At 43.2% G+C, this 23,321-nt stretch overlaps 3 protein-coding genes across 3 annotated transcripts in view; 1 reads left to right on the forward strand and 2 right to left on the reverse strand.

Annotated features, from left to right (window-relative positions):
* tprn (taperin) overlaps window positions 1-8,191 on the reverse strand; it is a gene marked incomplete at both ends in the record, with an annotated part of 21,607 nt that extends 13,416 nt beyond the window's left edge. The window contains one exon of the mRNA XM_083898449.1: window positions 6,146-8,191. Coding sequence (XP_083754575.1) covers window positions 6,146-8,191 — 2,046 coding nt within the window. The remainder of the gene's footprint in view (window positions 1-6,145) is intronic.
* A 1,906-nt stretch (window positions 8,192-10,097) lies between these two features.
* tmem203 (transmembrane protein 203) lies at window positions 10,098-15,345 on the reverse strand. Its single transcript, XM_083886065.1, has 2 exons — window positions 15,300-15,345; window positions 10,098-13,366 (listed from the first exon to the last, which is right to left on the reverse strand). Exon 2 carries the CDS (start codon window positions 13,140-13,142, stop codon window positions 12,726-12,728), a length of 417 nt encoding a protein of 138 aa, XP_083742191.1. The 5' UTR covers window positions 13,143-13,366; window positions 15,300-15,345; the 3' UTR covers window positions 10,098-12,725.
* Window positions 15,346-15,718: 373 nt separating this feature from the next.
* On the forward strand, window positions 15,719-22,853 carry alad (aminolevulinate dehydratase). The gene is made up of 12 exons (XM_083888267.1): window positions 15,719-15,760; window positions 17,491-17,617; window positions 17,710-17,760; window positions 18,130-18,226; window positions 19,058-19,193; window positions 19,303-19,386; window positions 20,011-20,099; window positions 20,200-20,255; window positions 20,328-20,415; window positions 21,333-21,419; window positions 21,494-21,623; window positions 22,517-22,853. Exons 2-12 carry the CDS (start codon window positions 17,499-17,501, stop codon window positions 22,573-22,575), a joined length of 996 nt encoding a protein of 331 aa, XP_083744393.1. The 5' UTR covers window positions 15,719-15,760; window positions 17,491-17,498; the 3' UTR covers window positions 22,576-22,853.
* The last annotated feature ends 468 nt before the right edge of the window (window positions 22,854-23,321 follow it).

Raw genomic sequence — 23,321 nt, forward strand, 5'->3', positions numbered from 1 at the left:
GGACCAGCTCTCTCAAATTCAAGGACCTTTCAAGGACCAATTCCCTCAAATGCAATGATTTTCAGGGACTTTCCAGGACAAATTCCCTCAAATTCAAGACCAATTCCTTCAAATTCAGACTTTTCAAGGATTTTCCAGGACCAATGCCCTCAAATTCAAGACCTATTCCTTCAAATTCAAGGACAAATTCCCTCAAATTCAAGGACTTTTCAGGGATTTTCCAGGACAAATTCCCTCAAATTCAATGACCAATTCCTTCAAATTCAGACTTTTCAAACACCAATTCCCTCAAATTCAGACTTTTCAAGGATTTTCCAGGACCAATGCCCTCAAATTCAAAACCTATTCCTTCAAATTCAAGGACAAATTCCCTCAAATTCAAGGACTTTTCAGGGATTTTCCAGGACCAATTCCCTCAAATTCAAGGACCAATTCCCTCAAATACAAGGACTTCGAGGACCAATTCTCTCAAATTCAAAGACCTTTCAAGGACAAATTCCCTCAAATTCAAGGACCAATTCCCTCAAATTCAAGGACCTTTCCAGGACCACTTCCACTTACTGCTCAGTAAACAGATCCCAGTGCAGCCGCAGACAGACTTATTCCCGTCGGTGTGTTTCACGACGAAAGCCCGAGTGGATTTTATGCAAATGCGGACGTGATGCGTCGCGAGAAGCTGCAGCTCTTGACCTACATTCACCAGAGAAGAGGAAGAGATCACAGGAAGCTGAGAGCAAAGGCACAGGCCTTATTAACCACACACACACACACACAGGAATAAAGCAGTGCACTGTGGGTAAAACAAAAAAAAAGGAGAAGAAACAACAGCGCTGAGAGTGGGGCTCTGAGGCTTTGGGAACGGCTAATGATCTGCTGGGTTCTCCGGCGTCTGACGTGGAACATTCACGTCCTCAGAAAAAAAGAACTCTGAGCCGAGGTCGTTCACGGACGCCGAACGCAAAATTCCACACAAATTATACACAAATTACACACTGAAGCCGCCGTGCTTTGGTGATCCGGAGAGAGGAAAAAACACACTGATGGGCCTCGATGATGAGCAGAAACACAACAACAGACAGGAGAGAACACGCCATGTGTTCCCGTCTCATGGTCACGCTAATCTGCACCGCGCGCCGCATTCACGGTCACAAACCCCGCCATAATAAAACAAAAACAGTCCGCGGGAGCTTTATTTTGAAATCCCACACACCAAATACTGAAATATATGTCGTAATAGTAAAGTAATAGTGAAGCAATCTTTTATAAAAGTGATAGTTCAAGTTTTATCCATCAGGAAAGTGACGTTTGTCTCCTCTGCACCAAACCCCATAGAGAAAAGCGACGATTTTAACGTCACCGCACGACAGGAGTTCACAGGAGTTGTTGATCCACTGCTGCCTCCATCACTATGTTTAGATGTCTTATTTTGTCAATTCGGCTTTTAAAATCCTTCGTTCGGATGAACCTCAGTGACACAAAGCGACCACACGAGGCAGCAGTAGACCAACAGCTCCTGTGTCCCCCGTGAGCTAAAAACGACAGTTTTCTCTATGGGGTTTGGTGTGCAGGAATAAAGTGATTTCAAAGCTCAGTTTCATGCATAAAAAGGTTGTAGTTCAAGTTTTTCCAAAAGTGTTCCAACAGAAAAGCAAAGTTTGTAAACCACTCACTTTCCCGCACCAAACCCCATAGAGAAAACCAACGATTTTAACGTCACAGCACAACAGGAGTTCACAGGAGTTGTTGATCCACTGCTGCCATTGTCAGTAAATTCAAATGTCTTATTTTGTACAATTCGGCTTTTTAAATATTACATTTAGACATACTGCAGTGACACAAAGTGGCCATACGAGGCAGCAGTTGACCAGCAGCTCCTGTGTCCCCCGTGAGCTAAAAACGACAGTTTTCTCTATGGGGTTTGGTGTGCAGGAATAAAGTGATTTCAAAGCTCAGTTTCATGCATAAAAAGGTTGTAGTTCAAGTTTTTCCAAAAGTGTTCCAACAGAAAAGCTAAGTTTTTTTAAACCGCTCACTCTCCCGCACCAAACCCCATAGAGAAAACCAGTGATTTTAACGTCACCGCACAACAGGAGTTCACAGGATTTGTTGATCCACTGCTGCCTCCGTCACTGAGTTCAAATGTCTTATTTTGTCAATTCGGCTTTTAAAATCCTTCGTTCAGATGAACCTCAGTGACACAAAGTGACCACACGAGGCATCACTAGACCAGCAGCTCCTGTGTCCCAGTTAGCTAAAAAACGACAGTTTTCTCTATGGGGTTTGGTGTGCAGGAATAAAGTGATTTCAAACCTCAGTTTCCTGCATGAAAAGGTTGTAGTTCAAGTTTTTCCAAAAGTGTTCCAACAGAAAAGCTAAGTTTGTAAACCGCTCACTCTCCCACACCAAAGCCCATAGAGAAAACCAGCGATTTTAACATCACAGCACAACAGGAGTTGTTGATCAACCGCTGCCTCCATCACTAAGTTCAAATGTCTTATTGTGTCAATTCGGCTTTTAAAATCCTTCGTTCAGATGAACCTCAGTGACACAAAGCGACCACACGAGGCAGCAGTAGACCAGCAGCTCCTGTGTCCCCCGTGAGCTAAAAACGACAGTTTTCTCTATGGGGTTTGGTGTGCAGGAACAAAATTATTTCAAACCTCAGTTTCCTGCATGAAAAGGTTGTAGTCCGAGTTTTTTCAGAAGTGTTCCAACAGAAAAGCAAAGTTTGTAAACCACTCACTCTCCCACACCAAACCCCATAGAGAAAACCAACGATTTTAACGTCACAGCGCAACAGGAGTTCACAGGAGTTGTTGATCCACTGCTGCCTCCGTCACTGAGTTCAAATGTCTTATTTTGTCAATTCGGCTTTTAAAATCCTTCGTTCGGATGAACCTCAGTGACACAAAGCGACCACACGAGGCATCACTAGACCAGCAGCTCCTGTGTCCCAGTTAGCTAAAAAACGACAGTTTTCTCTATGGGGTTTGGTGTGCAGGAATAAAGTGATTTCAAACCTCAGTTTCCTGCATGAAAAGGTTGTAGTTCAAGTTTTTCCAAAAGTGTTCCAACAGAAAAGCTAAGTTTGTAAACCGCTCACTTTCCCGCACCAAACCCCATAGAGAAAACCAACGATTTTAACGTCACAGCACAACAGGAGTTCACAGGAGTTGTTGATCCACTGCTGCCTCCGTCACTGAGTTCAAATGTCTTATTTTGTCAATTCGGCTTTTAAAATCCTTCGTTCGGATGAACCTCAGTGACACAAAGCGACCACACGAGGCATCACTAGACCAGCAGCTCCTGTGTCCCAGTTAGCTAAAAAACGACAGTTTTCTCTATGGGGTTTGGTGTGCAGGAATAAAGTGATTTCAAACCTCAGTTTCCTGCATGAAAAGGTTGTAGTTCAAGTTTTTCCAAAAGTGTTCCAACAGAAAAGCTAAGTTTGTAAACCGCTCACTTTCCCGCACCAAACCCCATAGAGAAAACCAACGATTTTAACGTCACAGCACAACAGGAGTTCACAGGAGTTGTTGATCCACTGCTGCCTCCGTCACTGAGTTCAAATGTCTTATTTTGTCAATTCGGCTTTTAAAATCCTTCGTTCGGATGAACCTCAGTGACACAAAGCGACCACACGAGGCAGCAGTCGACCAGCAGCTCCTGTGTCCCCCGTGAGCTAAAAACGACAGTTTTCTCTATGGAGTTTGGTGATGGGGAGGAAACAGTGGTTCAATAAACTTTAATTTCCAGGCAGGAAAACGGTGTCTCGTGATGAAATAAAACAATAAAAGTTTCCTTAAACTGGAGTCGATTTTATTGGGTTAGCTTTTAGCTTAAGAGGCTAAATTTAGCTTGCGCTCTGTCACGGAGCTGCTTCGTCTGATTTACATCGGACTAAATTAAAGTTTCCTTCGGCTAAAGACGTAAAAAAAAATAAAGTATGTAAAGTGTGTAAAGATGGAGGACGGAGTGAGTCACAGTTGTTATCACACACACACTCTCTCCACACCCTGAACATGTAAACCAGCTCTGTACGAGTGTGTCATGCAACATGCAAAGCTAACACACACACACACACACACACACACACACACACACACACACACACACACACACACACACACACACACACACACACACACACACACACACACACACACACACACACACACACACACACACACACACACACACACACACACACACACACACACACAGCCCTGCAGCTCATGCTGCATTAATTACAATCATATTTAATTCATCACTAATACAGATTTAACAGATTTAACAGATTTAACGGGAGCGATTTCTTCTCACAGAGCCGGCGCCGGATTATTCCCTGATTTTTGATTTCAGGATAAGTGAAGTGCTTAACATTTAATTAGGACGTTTAACTGTAAATAGATATATATATATAAGTCCAAGCTGGCGTCAAATCCCAGACAGAGAGAAGGAGAAGGAGGGAGAACCTAAAAAAAGCCACTCTACGACAGCTAACGCACTCTTTTTGTGGCGGGAATCAACAGGAAAGAGCGAAATCAAAAGTAGAAGAAGAAGAAGAAGAAGAAGAAGAAGATGAGGTCGATGCAACGCTGCTCAGCAAACACAGGTGAGAGGCTTTGATTCAAGAAGAAGATGAAAAGAAAAAGCAAAAGAAAAGAAAGAAAAACCTCTTCCTGTGTGACGCACGTACGACGACGACGAGTCCGCGACTAAATTTAGATCAAGGGAAACTAAAACGATGCCTGAGAGAAGATGTGGCACCTGTTTCACAGCAACACGACAAAACCAACGAACGAAGCTTCTTAAATGTGGTTTTTCCTTTGTTATCTTTATCTATTTTATTTTATTTTATACAGTGTTTTATTGTTTGTTCTTTAGGTTTATTTGTCTCTGATGTACAGCACTTAGTTTTAGCTGTTTAAATTGCTTTATAAATAAAGTTGGACCATTTTTGAACCACCATGTTGTTACAGTAGCCCACAATGGACAAACTAAAGGCTAACATGGGTGCAACAACACACAGCGGCAAAGTTGTGCATTTACCAAGGAATAAAATTGCTATATTTTACACATTATACCTTTAAATCTTCAATTTAATTAGGTTTTTATTGTCAATAACATTTGACGTTTGAAACATCGCTGAGAAAACACAAATGATTGAGCAATTATTGCGCTTTTTTCCACTGTTTAAAGGCGCTATATGTAAGAATGTGGCCAAAAACGGTTACTACATTCAAATTCAAAATACCAACGTGTTTTAGGTTTCGTTTTCTGACGTAACTGGCAACCCGTGGTTGCTCGGCAGCTGAGACTCGACTGACTGCAATGATTGGTAGACGGCGGTAGGTGGCGCCACATGACGCCAAAACATGATTTCAAAACATAAACATGATTTGCAGTCTGCAAAATATTTTGTTTAATGCAAATATTTTGTCTGTACTGTTGTTGTTGGTGAGTTCAGTTTGTTATATGAACATTATTCCTGAGTCTCTGATTTAGATTTATTACGTAATGCACCTTTATTACTGTAATATGGGCGTCCATTTTGAGTTTTAAAACCATATTTTAGTCACTTTACCAAACAAAGAGCATGTTCACGTCTTTATCTTCACTGTTAGACAGACTTTAACAACGGGAAACTGAAGTTTGTAAAAAAAAACACTCACTCTCTCACACCAAACCCCATAGAGAAAATCAGCGATTTTAGCTCACGGGGACACAGGAGCTGCTGGTCCACTGTTGCCTCGTGTGGTCACTTTGTGTCACTTGGGTGAATCTGAACAAAGGATTTTAAAAGCCGAATTGACAGAATAAGACATTTGAAGTTAGCGATGGAGGCGGAAGTGGATCAACAACTCCTGTGAACTCCCGTGTCGCTGTGACGTTAAAATCGTTCGTTTTCTCTATGGGGTTTGGTGCAGAGGAGACAAACATCACTCTCCTGTTGGAAAAGACTAGAAAACAGTGAGATAAAGACGTCCCAGACGTGTTTTTGATCAAAGAATTCGTCAGTTCTGGTTATAAAATGTCAAAAATCTTTCTTACGTGGTTTGTTTTGTTGACGATTTTCAGTTGATGTTTGTTATTGTCGATAACGTCAATATATCTGGACTATTTTTCAGTGTTTTCCACTCACCTTCTTGCCCGTGGAGCCGGTCTTGGCGAGGCAGGACTTGGAGAGGGACAGGTATCCGCCGACCACCTCGATCTCCTCCACAGCAGGGTATCGCTTCTTCAGCAGCGAGCCCAGCTGAGAGTAGGGGGCCTGGGGGGCCGCGGACCCCGGCGTGGACCCCGGGGGGTTAGGGGCCTCGCTCGCGGCCTCTGGCTGGGGCTCGGGCGAGCCCGGCTGGGGCGGGGCCTCGGCCTCGGGATCGGCGCGGCGTTGTTTAGGCACCACGGTGAACGTGTTCCCCTTCCTCCTCTGCACCATGGGGCTGGGGACGGGGAGCGACGCCGACGGGTGCTCCACCTCGATGTCGTCTATGTTCGTGACGGGCAGATGTTCCACCGCCGGAGGTTGGTCGTCCGGAGACGGCGGCGTTGTTGTTGAAGGTGGGACGGGGGAGTCTGGAGGTGCGGGGGGAGACGATGGGGGCGAGGACGGGGCTGGAGGTGGTGGGGTGACACCTGGAGACAAAGGTTCCGAGGTTGGAGACGGTGAAGGACTTGTGGCAGCAGGAGATGGTTCAGGCTTGGGCGTCACCGCCTCCTCCAACCTCTTCGAGGGGGTCGCGTTGGGGGTCAGGGGGTGCGACGTTGGCACTCCCGCGGGCAGGACGTCCGGAGACTTGACGGGGACGCGGCGCTTGGGGATCACCGTGAAAGAGTTGCGCGAGTGCAGGCGCAGGTTGGCCAGGGCCAGCGCCTGAGCGTCGCCGTCGGGGATCTGCCGCAGGTCGGGCTTCAGGGCGGGACGGATCTCAAAGCGGGGGGAGACGACGTGGGGCGCCTTGGACGAGACGGGGCCGGAGGGTGGCGGCGGCTCGGCGGCACGGGTCTCCGGAGAACATGGCACCTTGGGTTTGGGCTGCACCTCAACAGCCTCCCAGTCCCTCTCTCTGGCGGGCTTGCTCTGGTTGTCCGGCTCGTCTTGTGGGGGCCCCGTCGTGGCACGCTGGGGGCTGCCCGGCCCGTCCGAGACGGCGGTTGGCGGCTGTGGCTTTGACGCTTTGATGGAAGACCAGGAACCCTGGAAGACGGGCGACGACGGCTGGCTGCCGCCCGCCCCGGGCTTTGGCACCAGGTCCGGCTGACGTGGCTTCCGCCAGAGTCTCGGTCTGCTGCCGGGACCGCAGTCCAGGTCCAGCAGGTTCTCCGTGCTGCGGGACTTCTTCTGCAGCTTCCCATAGTTGCTGTCGAACTTCTGCAGCATCCGGCTGACCCGGCCTTGACCCCGCCCGGCCTCGCCCGACGATGACGACGAGGACGACGACGACAACGGGAGGTCCTGGTGGCCCAGGGTGCTCAGGTTCTCCTCGCTCTTGCTCAACGTGGTGTCGTAAATCACCACTTCCTTGGCTCTTATCTCGGTGACAGCGCTCCCTCTGCGGTCCAGGAGGTCGTTCAGGGAGCTGTAGCTGCTCACGCCGTTCGTCTGCCACTTGGTGCCCGCTCTCGCCGCGCCGTCTTCCGGGTAATAGTCCGGATCCGACTCGATTATGATAATGTTCTCGGCGCGGATGGTCCGTATGCCGGGGACGCTGCCGTACAGTTCCAGGATGTGCTGCACCGGGCGGGCGGCGCTCTCTCGGTCCTGCCGCCTCCGCCGCTCCTTCTCCAGCTTGATGAACGGGTTCTCCTCCAGCGGGCCGAGGCTCTCCTGGAGCACCAGGCTCTCCCGTTTGTCCTCCTCCTCCTCCCTGGGTGTCGTCGCCGCCGCTCGTGTCTCTTTGTTGTGGGTGAAGTGCTGGCCGCCTGCGCTGATGGTGTAATTCCGCCCGGACCCGCTGCTCGCTCCGCCGCCGCCGCCGTTACTACCGTTCACACTGCCACTCGCGTCGCCGTTCCCCCGCTGCGGTCCCGCTCCTCCGGGACTCGTCTCCGCGGAGGCGCCGGCTCCTCCACACCCGCCGCCCTTCGCCTTCCTCCTCTCCAGTATCTCTCGCTTCCAGGCCGGCATCCTGGGGCTCTCCTGTCCGGGCTCTTGGCGGAGGACGCGGACGTCTCCTCCGCCAGACATCGCAGCGGAATTGTTAGCGTCCGGAAGAGGAGGCTCTGGCTGCGGCTTTCTTCTCTCTAAAAAAAAAAAAAACACAGTATCCGGCTCCGTGTGTACCCGCAGCACCGATCACCGAACACTCATCCCCGCTGCCGTCACGTCTTTCTCTCTCCTCCGCTTCCTCGCTTTTGCTCCCCCACAGTCCCTGAACGCAGCTCCGCCTCTCCGCTGCAGCACGAGCGTCACACCTGCGTCCCGATTGGTCACGGCGGCCCGCGGACACGCCCCTTCCCTCTTTGTAATCCACCGCAAGCCGCGCCCGTTTTTATTGTAGACTTTCAGGGCGACCTGTCAATCACGAGTGGTGCGTTCACGGCCAATCCGTCACTGCAGACTTTAACACTAATTAACGTTATAAACGGCTATATCGCATATTCAATCATTAAATGTGGATTCGCTGCTTCGACTCCCTTCTATTTACGCCAATTAACGACAATAAACTTTAATTTATTGCAATTTTCCGTTGAAATTCGCGGCTGCCAAAGGTTTAGCTGAGCATTTACGGTTGATGTCACCTGTCCATAATCCTCCACGGGAGCTGAGGGCGAACCTGCTGCTCATGAATCAGCACTTAAAGGGCTATTCTTGGGTACTACAAGAGATTACTGTACCTCATTAAACATTTATCACAGAGCCATAATTAAGAACAACAAGAGCACAGTGGAGCAAAGTACTCGACGTGGGCGCGAATTAACAATTCAAACGTGCATTATTCTCCTCTTTCTGACTTGAAAAAATGGAAAATAAAGTATTAGTCCTGCCCTGGGAGCCACCTGTGTTTAAATTATTACACAAAATGTGTTTATATACTGATATTTCACCACTTTTCAAATGAAAACAGACGTGTTTTGTATGCTAGCTTTCCCCCACACCAAACCCCATAGAGAAAATCAGCGTTTTTTAGCCCACGGTGACACAGGAGCTGCTGGTCTAACTGCTGCCTCGTGTGGTCACTTTGTGTCACTGAGGTCAATCTGACCGAAGGATTTTAAAAGCCGAATTGACAGAATAAGACATTTGAACTTAGTGATGGAAGCAGCAGTGGATCAACAGCTCCTGTGAACTCCTGTGTGCTGTGATGTAAAAATCGCTGATATTTTCAATGGGGTTTGGTGCGAGGGAGTGCATTGATTTTAAAGTGGCAAAAACTTGAGAAAATGCTGTCAGACAGTTTTTCTGCACTGATCATGTAGCTCTTATAAATATAATAATAATATTTATTATTATCTGTCCCTTTATACACCAACAATTGGTACATAGAGGTATTTTCTGACTTGTTTGCTCTGTAATTTCCGAAATAAATAATGTGTTAATTAATTAACCCCAATTAATTATAGGTGTTTTTTCATGAGAAGAAAAAAAAGTCCCTCAGACCTCAAACAATGACATAATCAGTTATAATTGTTGTCAACAAACCAGAAATAACCAATTTTCCTGTTTTTGTCTGTGTTATAGAGAAGCAACGCCAACATATTTACATTTAAGAAAGCTTAAAACAATCAAAAAGTGTGTTTCTTTAACGTAAAATCACGTTTTTAACCACGAAAATAACAATATTTGATGATGAATAGTTGCAGATTGAAACAGGTGTCTGGCTCAATGATTCTTTCAGGCAAACAGTGCCCCCTTGTGGCCTGGGCCTAAAGCTACAACAACAGTAATACAATAATAATAATAATACAGTGCAAGACAAGAGAGATAAAACGTCGATGATTTATTTACACGTATATACAGACAACACTGACGGTGCCACCAGAAGAACATAAATAATATGCAGGTTTTTACATTTTTTTTAATTCTTCTTCTCCATAAATCAAAAATATATATAATCACACAGCATAATAATTACCCTGAAACGAGGCACATACACAAACACACAAACATACATACTATAATACAAAAGTACAGGCGGTACACACACACACCAGGTGAGATCAGAAACATGACAGTACAGTACAAATAAACCGGGAAGACGTGCGTGCGTGCGTGTGTGTGTGTGTGTGTGTGTGTGGAGCTGGAAAACTAGGTCGTTTTATTTTGTAGGAGTACGACGCGCGAGACGTAAAAAATAATCTTAATCTGCTTCTTCTGGCAGTCGATTTCTGGGAAAATAAACACAGAAAAACATCCTCCATGTCCCCTCACGTCTCACCGTTTACCTTTACTCTACATTATGACATCTTTGTATTCTTATAAAAGGGACAGTTCAGGAAACTCAATCCTTTTAAGTCTGCAGTACCTTAAAAGAGTGTGTCGACTAATTAATCTGACTGTTAGTTTTAAATCTCTCGCCTGCACCAAAGTCCATAGAGAAAACCAGCGATTTAACAACAAGGCACAACAGGTGATTTTGATCCACCGCCGCTTCAATAATTACGTTTAAATAAGATCATATGCAACGCGCGATTGAGATCTATTGTTCCGGATTCACCTCAGTGACACAAACTGACCACACGAGGCAGCAGTCGACCGGCGTCTCCTGCGTCTGCGTGAGCTAAAAACGACTATTTTCTCTATGGGGGTTTTGTATGCGGGGAATAAACCGACGATAAACTTCGAAGTAAACGTGTTCTTAAGGTGTCGTAGATGTGAGATGTGACCTTCCTGAACTATCCCTTTTATTATAACATCTTTTTAAAAAACGGAGAACAACAACTTTCCTGGTCTCAGAACGACGGACGGGATTTTCTGGTTTCACGTTGCATTATCGTCCTCTCTTCTGTTATTGTTCTATTATTATTCTCTTTTCCTGCTCATGAGGGGAAAGGAAAACAACAGAAGAGCTTCATCAGCTCCTCGGGTTTCAACCACAAGAGCATCATCATCATCATCTTCAGTGGAGCTGATAAGAAGCATTTCTTCTTCTATCCTTCTATGAAAACTGGCTTCATGCTCGGTAACGTAGAAAGTAAAGAAATCAGGGATATGAAACACCACAGAGGGAATTTATACGGATAATCTGCGTCTTTTTGTGAGGGAAAAACACAGTTAAACGTAAAGCTGCAGTACGCAGGTTCACTAGCGAGAGAGTGAATCGTCGAGTTTCTTCCGCAGATCGTTAAATACGAACATTTTGGGATCACAACCGATTGTTTGCTACGCGCCGGATAATGCTAACCAATCTCTTCATGTACGGAATCTACGATAAATGTCAAATTGCGATTTTTCCGATGTTTGTTGCGACTTAACGAGACGACACCGTCAAAAAAGTTAATGCTCTAGCGCAAAAAATTATTATTTCAGATCAGATTATTTTCTCCCCCCCCAAAAAATAGTACTATTTTTAATGGTCATAAAGTACTGAAGCTAATATCGGATTTTTATTTTTTTCCAACAAAACACAGATAAATCGTCAAAGAAAATTTGGCAAATAATGAAGCGATTGACTCGTTTTTGCACTTCTTCCGATCATAAAAAGTAAGAGTAAATTGCTGCTTTTTGCGATTTTCTATTTGCCGGGGAAAGTTATAGTTGATGCTGGATTAGCCACATTTCTGCTGAAGGTAACATGAAGACAGAGTAAGTTGTAATGAAGCGGCCAACAGGGGGCGCCACCTCTCTCTGTGAACTCCTCTGCGATTGGTCAAATCCTCCGGCAACGTAACATAAAAAGTCGTAAAACGGAGAATAAGTCACCAGTCTTCTTCTTGTTTTCGTTAACGTTTGAACGATGACGAGTAAAACATCAAATTGCGATTTTTCCGACGCGTGTTGCGACTTAAATATTTGACGGGAGCTTTGACACTGTCAAAAAATGACGAACTGAACATGAAGTACAGATTATTTTCTCCCCAAAAAAAGTCGTACGCAAATATTTTCTTACGGTCATAAAGTAGTGAAGCTAATATCAGATTTTTTTTTTTAATTGTCAAATAATGAAGCAATTGACTAACTTTTGCACTTTTTTCGCACTTTTGCAATTTTCTAATGACCCGGAAAGTTACAGTTGATGCTGGATTAGCCACATTTCCGCTGAAGGAAACGTTGTCCTAAAACGGCCAACAGGAGGCGCCACCTCTCCGCGAACTCCTCCGTGATTGGTCGAACCGTCCAGTAACAAACAGATTTAGCCATTAAAAAAAAAAAAAGTTGTAAACGGAGGATAAGTCACCATTGTTCTTTTTCTTGTACACGTCGCGCAACCTTTACGCACTTTACGCTCACTAACTTGTGTGTGTGTTTCCGTAGCAGCGCCACATAAAGGTGCGGCATGTGTACTACAGCATTTAGAGTCCTTTCCCGTGCTTTTTTTTTTAACGATCTTTTAAAAAAAGAAAAAGTAAAAAGATCGTACAGCGAAAAAAGTTTGTTTTGCAGGTGCAGAAGTGTTATTATAGTAGTGGAATAAACTGAATCCTGCCTACTGTACCTTTAAGAGAACCACGTCAAGCGTTGAAGCGCAAACCTGGACTCCGGTTGACGTCGAAACACGCATTTTTAAGGAAAAAAAAAAAAGACGTTAACGCTTTAGATCTCAGACCCGTCCTCTGCGTCCTCAGTTGACGCGACACGCCCGTATCATGAGCAGCTGCAGCAGGATGAAGAGCGGCGACACGATGAGGCCGAACCACAGCTCGCCGGCCTGCTCCTGCTCCGCCAGCTTCTGGCACAGCAGCACCTCGCACACCAGCTTCAGGCTGAGCACGGTCAGCACCCACAGCAGCCGCAGCACCGCCACGCGCTTCTCGTTCTCCTGGTACAGCCGGATGGACACGATGGCGGTGAAGTAGGTGCTGAGGCCGTCGGCGGCGAACAGCGGCGCGAAGACCAGCCACCAGCTCAGCGCCGGCGTCAGCAGGTCGGCGCGCAGGGCCACCAGCATGCTGAAGACCAGCAGCGCCAGCAGGTGCAGGAAGAGTTCGAAGGTGGCGAAGCCCAGCCACTGGACGAGCTCCCTCAGGGAGAAGAGCATGGCGGAGAGCGGCGGCGTGGACTTCCACCGGGGGACGGACTGAGCGAGGACGCGCCGGGCAGCCCTGGGCGAGGGTTCGAGTCCTCCAGAGTGGAGACAGCAGAGGAGGAGGAGGAGGAGGAGGCGACACTTCACTGATATGGTCCTCTTTTCTTTCCTGACTACATCTTCATGGAGGTCGACTGAAGAGTTTGGCTCCAGATCTCCATGGAAAACACTTCCTTCTGAACATTTGATTAAAGAAAACAAAATACAACACAATAAAACAGTGTTAATTAGTCATTTAATGACTAAAATAAGTGTTCAAAACTAGTTTTTCTTATTTTTCAGCTTCTTAAATGTGATTATTTTCTGGTTTCTTTGCTCCATTTAACAAATCCTCAAGGCCTTTTCAACGCCTTGAGGATTAATTTAGTCGGTTAAATGTCGCCCGGTGTCTGTGATTTGTCCACAAACCAAAATAATTCCTTTTTAAAAATAGTTTTATTTGTTCCTGGAGCAAAGAAACCAGAAAATATTCACATTTAATAAGCTGAAAAATCAGAAAACTAGTTTTTAACACTCAGAATAGTTCACAATTAATTCAGTAACCTATTATTAATAGTAATTTAGTCATTAAATGACTAAATTAACATGGTGAATCAAGATGAATCGTTGCAGCCTTAAATGATTGATTCAGTGATTGCTTTTAAATCATTAAAACTAGTTTTCAGCTTCTTAAATGTGAGTATTTTCTGGTTTCTTTGCTCCATTTAACAAAGAAACTGAATCAAGTCGTTGTAATCGTAAGTTTCAGCCTCAATACAAAACATAAACACGCCTTTTCAACGCCTTGAGGATTAATTTAGTCTGTAAAATGTCGCCCGGTGGTCTGTGATTTGTCCACAAACCAAAATAATTCCTTTTTTTAAATGATTTTTCTTTGTTCCTGGAGCAAAGAAACCAGAAAATATTCACATTTAATAAGCTGAAAAATCAGAAAACTAGTTCTTAACACTCAGAATAGTTCACAATTAATTCAGTAACCTATTATTAATAGTAATTTAGTCATTAAATGACTAAATTAACATGGTGAATCAAGATGAATCGTTGCAGCCTTAAATGATTGATTCAGTGATTGCTTTTAAATCATTAGAACTAGTTTTCAGCTTCTTAAATGTGAATATTTTCTGGTTTCTTGGCTCCATTTGACAAAGAAACTGAATCAAGTCTTTGTAATCGTAAGTTTCAGCCTCAATACAAAACATAAACACGCCTTTTCAAAGCCTTGAGGATTAATTTAGTCTGTAAAATGTCGCCCGGTGTCTGTGATTTGTCCACAAACCAAAATAATTCATTTTTTTAATGATTTTTCTTTGTTCCTGGAGCAAAGAAACCAGAAAATATTCACATTTAATGAGCTGAAAAATCAGAAAACTCGTTTTTAACACTCCATAGTTCACCATTAACTCAGTAACCTATTATTAATAGTAATTTTGACATTAAATGACTAAATTAACATGGTGAATCAAGATGAATCGTTGCAGCCTTAAATGATTGATTCATTTATTGTTTTTAAATCATTAAAACTAGTTTTCAGCTTCTTAAATGCGAGTATTTTCTGCTTTCTTTACTCTGTGTAACAAATAAATCATTAAAATTGCTAAATGTTGGATTGTGGATGATCATTTCCAGGTTTGGGAAACACTTTCTAACATTTGTGGACCAAACTATAACTTGTTTGTGCAAAAATAATCGTTATTTATGTCCCTAAATTGTATTATTTAGTGTAATATTGTCTTATGTTGTTGTCAAACAGTAACTGAAAGGACAAAATCACATCTCAGAGCATCAGGAAACAAGACGCTAAACACTAATAATCTCCTTATTTTGAGTTGTCAGCTCATTATTTAACCTCAATAAACTCCGCGTTACCGTTAAAACCTCATTTTAAACATTTACTCTGTGAAATATCAACGTTTAAGGTTAAAAAAGAAAATCAAATGAGCTGCACTCACTCACTTACTCACACAATAATGATGCAGCCGAACCCTCGGCTAGCATGTAAGCTAACAGCAGTCAGGAGATGAATCAGCGTCTTGGCTTTAAAAAAACACGGCGCGTGAATTTACGTGAAATAAATTCACCGCGGTTTAGTGTAACAATGCGTCATCTTACCTCAACAACAGCTGGTGACGCCGTTCGCCATTTTAAACGAGCTGAAAACAGCTACTACACACAGCTAACAAGTTGTTAGCATCGTAGGAGCAGGGGACTGCCTGTTTTTCTGCGGGGGGGGGGGGAAATCTCGCGAGAAGACGGGACCTAGAGTGTACGGTGGCCGATAACAACTTGTATATTTTGGAATTTATATGTAAACACGTCATATATTGGAATTGTGACGTAAATAATTGTTTTTTGATTTACTATTACTAAAAAATAAAGGTTTAAATGCTGTATTTACCGTGAATTAATTACGTTTTGAGACGTTTTTGAGTGTCGTTCAGGCCTCCGGTCAGTAGATGGCGTCAGCGCGGCTTTACCGTCACCTTAAACAGTGGATTTAATGAAAAAGAAAAAGAAAAGAGGGAGAAACTGTGTGAGTGAAGTGTGGAGAGGTCGCAGTTTCCTTCATACAGGCGAGTACGCTGTGTTTTACACACTTTTATGCACTTTATACGCGTTTTTCTCACGTTAACACACGTCTTCCGGGTTCGTCTTTTACGCGTGACAACGTAGTTGTTGTGATTCTGAAAGTTCGTGACGTATTCGTATCTTTTAGCCGAGGTGAAAACATGTGAAAAATGTCAACATACGAGTTGTCGTTAAATTGAAATTGAAATTACAGTGTGTGTCGCATGGAAGCTAGCTTTGTAGCTAATATATTTGTTTGAATATTACTGACATTTATTCACTCACAAAACATAATGTAATACAAACTCTAAGCTCGGGTTAAAACAAACAAGGCTACTACTAGTTATTATTTTCCTAATCCATTAACCTTCAGATTATTTCCTGGATTAATTGATGACTTGTTTGGTCCGTATAATGTCACTAAATGCTGAAAAATGTTTGAGGACGTATCAAATTTCTCCTGATCAACGAATCATAGTGAATTTTTCGCGATGTGTAGGTGATCACCCAAGTATGTTCCCATTCAATTTTGGCAAAAATCGACCCACTGATGACGTCACAAATCGTGACCAAACTTATAAATATCCCTATTTATTATAAATGGGCAAAACGGTAAAACAAAATGCAATATCTCTGTCAAAACTCATCGGATTTGAACGGAATTTAAAATGTGTGTGCAGGATCGGACGTTCTACCACAAGACTACGTTTCATCTGGATTTAATACAGATTTGGCGGCAATGTAAATGTAGCATGGTTCATTCCCATTGAATAAGTGAATTTCTCCTGAGCAACGAATCAATGTGAATTTTTGGAGATGAGTAGGTGACCACCCAAGTATGTTCCCATTCAATTTTGGCGAGAATCGACCCACTGATGACGTCGCAAATCACAATCAAACTTTTAGAAATTTCCCCATTTATTATAAATGGGCAAAACCGTAAAACAAAATGTCATATCTCTGTCAAAACTCGTCGGATTTGAACGGAATTTAAAATGTGTATGTAGGATCGGACGTTCTACCAAGAGACTACGTTTCATCTGGATTTAATACAGATTACAGATTTGGCGGCAATGTAAATGTAGCATGGTTCATTCCCATTGAACAAGTTCTGATGTGTATGTCCAGAAAGTTGAAAATATTTCAGGTGCTTATTTATTGTATTATGTTCACATGATTGACATTCATTCATTCATTCATTCATTCATTCATTCGCGCATGTTTGAGGACGTCTCAAATTTCTCCTGAGCAACGAATCAATGTGAATTTTTTGCAATGTGTAGGTGATCACCCAAATATGTTCCCATTCAATTTTGGCGAGAATCGACCCACTGATGACGTCGCAAATCACTACCAAACTTTTCAAAAATATCCCCATTTATTATAAATGGGCAAAACTGTAAAACAAAATGTCATATCTCTGTCAAAACTCGTCGGATTTGAGCGGAATTTAAAATGTGTGTGCGGACTCGGACATTCTACCACAGGGCTAAATTTTATCTGGATTTAATACAGATTTGCAATGTAAATGTAACACGGTTCAGTTCCGTTGAACACGTTCTGATGTGTATTATCCAGAAAGTTGAAAACATGTCAGGTGCTTGTTTTATTAATATTATGTTCACATGATTGAGACTCATTCATTCACGCATGCCTGGTCAGTTATAACAGGGGCTCACTGGAGTGTGAGAGTGGTGTTTGTTCACTGCTTCACTTCACTTTCCTCTCTGATCAGGGCTAAAGATGCAGACGCCGGCCGACTCCATCATCCACAGTGGATATTTCCACCCGACGCTGCGGTCCTGGCAGAGCAGCGCCGCCGACCTGAGGCCTGACAACCTCATCTACCCCATCTTTATCACGTACGGCATTTCCAGTCCACAGTGCTGTGTTTTTGACATTTTTGACATAACCTCCTCCACCTCACTCCTGTGTCTTCACCACTCTCCCACAGAGACAGCGAGGACGCGGTGGAGCCCATCGGCAGCCTGCCAGGACAGGCCAGGTGAGAAAGACATCACAAACCACGTTTAGAATTCAAATTCAAACACAGAAGAGTCACATGACTCGCTGCTGCAGCTGTGGACTCACTCAGGGTGTTGTCCTCAGATAAAAAACAGTCAGACCAGGGGTGGAGTCAGAGCCAAACACTGGACCTGGACCGAGATAAGAAGAGTATCCGTTAAACCTTTTGAGGCCCCATAAACCATGAAAGATGAGCCATGATAGTGTAGTTTAGAGCACTTCTTTATTCTTTTTTGTATTTGAATGATCAGATTCAGGGAACTACGATCAATTATTAGTTAGGATGATTTTTTTCCCTCTGAATTTTCTCACTGTTTCTCTTAAATATTGATGTGACTCACACACACAGATATGGAGTGAATAAGCTGGAGGAGTTGCTGCTGCCCCTGGTGGCCAACGGCCTGAAATGTGTCCTGATTTTTGGAGTTCCAGCAAAAGTTGCCAAGGTACGAGAAGCTTCACTGTCGATAGTAGTGGATTATGGAGATAAATTTACTTCTTAGATGAAAAGAAACTTGAACATGACATGGGATTTGGAAGTGGGTCGTCTTCACTTAGGAACACATAATCTTGTTGGGATTAAGTATTTTTGCGTGGGGATTGAGTCGTCTTGAGTTAGGATTGGATTTTCTTAAATTGAGATTGTGTTGGGTTGGGATTTGGTTGTCTTGCGTTCGGATTTGGACATCTTGTGTTGGGATTTGGTCGTCTTGAGTTGAATTGGGATTAGGTCGTCTTGAATTGAATTGAATTGGGATTGGGTCGTCTTGGGTTGAGTTGGGATTGGGTCGTCTTTTAGTTGGGTTGGGATTTGGGTCGTTTTGAGTTGGGATTGGGCCGTCTTATAGTTGGGTTGGGGTTGGGATTGGGTGGTTTTGATTTGGGTTTGGATTGGGTCGTTTTGAGTTGGGATTGGGTCATCTTGAGTTGAATTGGGATTAGGTCGTCTTGAATTGAATTGGGATTGGGTCGCCTTGAGTTGGGATTGGGTCGTCTTTTAGTTAGGGTCGGATTGGGTCGTTTTAAATTGGGTTGAGATTGGGTCGTCTTTTAGTTGGGATTGGGTCGTCTTGAGTTGGAATTTATCATCCTGAGTTTGGATTTGATCGTCTTGTGTCAGGATTAAGTCACCTTGAGTTGGAATTGGGTTTTCCTGTGTTGGGATAGTCTAGTCTTGATTGGGGCGTCTTAAATTGAAATTGTGTTGGGTTGGGATTTGGTCGTCTCGATTCCCTGCCGTCTTCTGCTCTGTGTTCACCGCCGTCTCTTGTCGTCAGGACGACCGAGGTTCAGGCGCAGACACCGACGATACTCCGGCCGTTCTCGCCGTGAAGAAGATCAGATCTTCGTTCCCGGAGCTGCTGGTGGCCTGCGACGTCTGCCTGTGTCCGTACACGTCTCACGGTCACTGCGGTCAGTGTCTCCTCACCATCATCACCATCACCATCACCATCATCATCGACCTCCTCTGTTAGTTTCAGATCATTTCAGATAGTTTTTTATTTTGTTTTTATTTTCTCAGGCATCCTGAACGAAGACGGGACTCTGAACAACGACGCTAGCTGCCTGCGCTTGGCGGAGGTCGCGGTGTCTTACGCCCGAGCTGGTAATTATAAGTTTTCCTTCTCCATATTCGCCCCCATTTTAATGTTAATTTAAAACCTGAACTGAACATGGTTTTTATCGAGTTTTATGTACACGTAATGTTTCGTACAGGAGCGAGTTTCGTACAAAAAGTCGTGTTTATGGCTTGAAACTTGTTACAACCTTTTGTTCTTCGTCGTTCATTTGAACGCGATATCTCAGGAACGTCGTGAGGGAATCCTTTCAAATTTGGCACAAACGTTCACGTGGACTCGCGGATGAACTGGTGAAATTTGGGTGTTCATCGAACAAGGTCTCGATGGCCTCAGAGAAGATGTTTAGGACTCTTTTTCTCGACTATTTGGTGCATTTTCTTGTGCTGCGAGTTAAGATTTTAAGTTTATGAAGTGAGGACATCGTCTTTTACTCGCATAACTGTCCAAGGGTTCGATCGTCAGGCTTCAAACTTGACCGGTGACTCACTAAAGACACCAGTGTGTGCTGTGCCGACTTTGGCGTCGCTCGCATTAGAAATGCAAGAGTTACCTGCAGAAATACGACAAATATATATCTGCTAAAAGAGCCCCCTTTTTCCGCCATATATTGCACATTTTGATGTACGTCGCCATGGTTACGTTGTGTCCAGGCTGCCACATCATCGCTCCGTCTGACATGATGGATGGAAGAGTCGGAGCCATCAAACAAGCGCTCATTTCTAATGGTTTGGGGAACAAGGTGAAGTACTGAGAGGATGATTCGGCCATTTTTAACATCTCTGTGTGTGTGTATATAGGTACAGAATCATTGGATTGTTGTGTTGCATGTTGTCCTGCAGGTGTCAGTGTTGAGCTACAGTGCAAAGTTTGCCTCCTGTTATTACGGTCCCTTCAGGTCAGTACGTGCTCCACGTTCAGGTGTTGATAAATGAGTGTTTTTGAGTTGACTGAGGTTGTTGTTGTTCAGAGATGCTGCTCAGTCCAAGCCTGCGTTTGGAGACAGACGCTGCTATCAGCTTCCTCCTGGAGCCAGAGGACTCGCCATTCGAGCTGTGGTGAGTCATTAAAGCTGCAGATTAGGTTTTATGAAGTCTACAATATCATAAGAATGTGTTTCCTGCTTTTATCTCACTGTTAAACAGCCTTTTCCAACTGAAAAATTCAAGTTTGTGTCACTTTTTACTCTCCTGCACCAAACCCCATAGAGAAAAACGGTGATTTTACATCACAGCACACAGGAGCTGTTGATCCACTTCTGTCTTTGTTAATAAGTGAAAATGTGTTATTTTATGACTTTGGTGTTTAAACTGCTTTGTTCAGATTCACCTCAGTGACACAAAGTGACCACACGAGGGAGCAGTGGACCAGCAGCTGCTGTGTCCCTATGAGATAAAAACCCTGATTTTCTCTATGGAGTTTGGTGTGGGGTTAGGGTTCGGTAAAATAAAAATAAAAATTGGTCCAAAATTTGACCAAAACGTCATACTCTACTATGTCGTCCAAAATGTAAAAAAAAAAATTGGTCCAAAATTTGACCAAAATGTCGTACTACGATATGTCGGCCAAAATTTGAAAAAACAATTTGAAAACAATTTTTGGTCCAAAATTTGACAATTTTTTTTGAAAAAAAAAATGTGGTCCAAGATTTGAAAAAAAAAATTTGGTCCAAAATTTGAAAAAAACATTTTGGAAAAAAAATGTTTTTTAGTCCAAAATGTTAACAAAATGTCATACTATACTATGTTGGCCAAAATTTGATTAAAAAAAATATATATATATTTGTTCCAAAATTTGACTTTTTTTTTGAAAAGAAATAAAAATGCTGATCTTCTCTATGGAGTTTGGTGTGGGAGAGTAATAACGTTAGCTTTTTCCGTAAAACCTAATCTTGAGGCATCGTAGACTTAATATGATGTAGATGAGCATTTTGCTAAGTGGCTAACACAAAACTATTCTTTTAATGCTGCTGCAGGAGCGAGATGTGAGAGAAGGCGCGGATATGCTGATGGTGAAACCAGGTCTGCCGTATCTGGACATCGTGAGAGAGGTCAAGGACAAGGTCAGTGAGTCACTCACGATGGGAACGTCTAACTCTGCAGCATCGGTTTGTTAAAAACAACATGTTTCTTTCAGTTCCCCAATCATCCGTTAGCCGTTTACAACGTGTCCGGAGAGTTTGCCATGATGTGGCACGGAGCTCAGGCCGGAGCGTTTGACCTGAGGGCGGCCGTGATGGAGGCCATGACCTCATTCCGCAGGGCAGGTAAGACAGAGGAAGTGGGCAGGGCCATAGATAGATCACCTGTACTGTAGTTCAGCAAGTTCAGTTGCCCTGTTTACCTGCAATGACTAAATAAATCGCCACATTTTTTGATCGGTTTAATATAGTATGACGTTTTGGTCAAATTTTGGACTGAAGATTTTTTTTTTCGAAAAATTTTCAAATTTTGGACCACATGGTATAGTATGACATTTTGGTAAAATGTTTGAAAAAAATGTTTTTTACATTTTTTTTTGTCAAATTTTGGACAATTTGTTTTTTAAATTGTCAAATTTTGGATCAAAATTTATTTTCAAAAAAATGGCAAATTTTTGACCACATAGTATATAGTATGAGGTTGTGGTCAAATTTTTGACATTTTTTTACCAAAAAAAAGGCAAAATTTTGGACTGAAATTTCTTTTTCGAAAAAATTGTCAAATTTTGGCAACATGGTATTGTATGACGTTTCGGTAAAATTATGGATCTAAATTTTTTTTTTTTTAAATTTGTCAAATTTTGGATCAAAAAAAATGTTCAACATTTTTTTAAAAGTTTTGGACCACATACTATAGTATGACGTTTTGGTCAAATTTTGGACTGAAATTTTTTTTTTCAAAAAAATTGTCAAATTTTGGTCAAATTTTGCACCAACATTTTTTTTTCAATTTCTTTAAAAAATTTCGAATCGAATTTTTTTCCAAAAAAAGTTGTCAAGGCAAAAAAACCCAACACTTTTTTTGGGACCCAAAATGGGCCCCGACCCAGTCTTTGAGCACCCCTGCTCTAGAAGATAAGCATTAACAAGGAACGTGTGATTTTTCTGGCTGAATCCATTTGTTGTTTGTGTTAATCACGATCTGATCAATAAAGTTTTCCCCCGTGTGTTTGACGCAGGCGCCGACATCATCATCACATACTACGTCCCTCAGCTGCTCGACTGGCTGAAGGCGTGAAGAGGGAGGAGCCAAAGAAGAACTGGACCAATCAAACGACGACGACAACAAACAAACAAACAAAAGGCACTTAGTGAAGAAACGCATGAAACGACTCTGGTTTGTTGTTTTTTTAGCTTGTGAATGAGTGAAACACTGAGAATGGAACTGTTTTTATTTGTGTTTTCAAACTGGGATCAGATTTAAAAACGAGGCCTTTAATGAATGTGAAGTTAAAACCGTATCAGTGTGAGAACGTGAACACAAACGTGATGATGGAAATAAAAACATCCACTAAGAAACAATCACGTCTGTTTGTGTTTATAGACTGGTGTGAACAATAATGTTCAGAATAACTTTATTTATACAGCAAACAGTTTACACAGTGTTTTCATAGAACATATCATATTTTATTTAACTTTTTAGGGCCGCGTCGTGCACGAAACCTCTCCAAACTCGGCGTCCACATTGGGATGTACGAACACTGCGATTTGACCGAGTTTCGGCTCCATCCGATGGATTTTACCGGAATTACAGCAAAGAAAACGACAGCAAATGTTCACTTATTGTGTTCCCACTAGCCACGCTAGCCCACACAGGCTCCGCCCCCCTCACCTTCTTATTGATCTGAACGCAGGTTAGCAAAGCAACGATGCGATAATCTCCAAAAAGCCAGTGATAGCGCCACCTACTGACAACAGGAAGTCATTTTTCTCTAGGGTTTGTCATTTTTAATGTACAATTTTATATTATATGAATGCATTTTT

The sequence above is a fragment of the Microchirus variegatus genome (genome assembly GCF_963457635.1).
Source record: "Microchirus variegatus genome assembly, chromosome: 1".
NCBI classification, from domain to species: Eukaryota; Metazoa; Chordata; class Actinopteri; order Pleuronectiformes; family Soleidae; genus Microchirus; species Microchirus variegatus.

Coding starts and splice junctions, on each gene's coding strand:
- tmem203 (XM_083886065.1), bottom strand. CDS start 13,142: ATGCTCTTCTCCCTGAGGGAGCTCGTCCAGTGGCTGGGCTTCGCCACC.
- alad (XM_083888267.1), top strand. CDS start 17,499: ATGCAGACGCCGGCCGACTCCATCATCCACAGTGGATATTTCCACCCG. Junction 18,227..19,057: donor TTCCAGCAAAAGTTGCCAAG/GTACGAGAAGCT, acceptor TCTTGTCGTCAG/GACGACCGAGGTTCAGGCGC. Junction 20,256..20,327: donor TGTTATTACGGTCCCTTCAG/GTCAGTACGTGC, acceptor GTTGTTGTTCAG/AGATGCTGCTCAGTCCAAGC.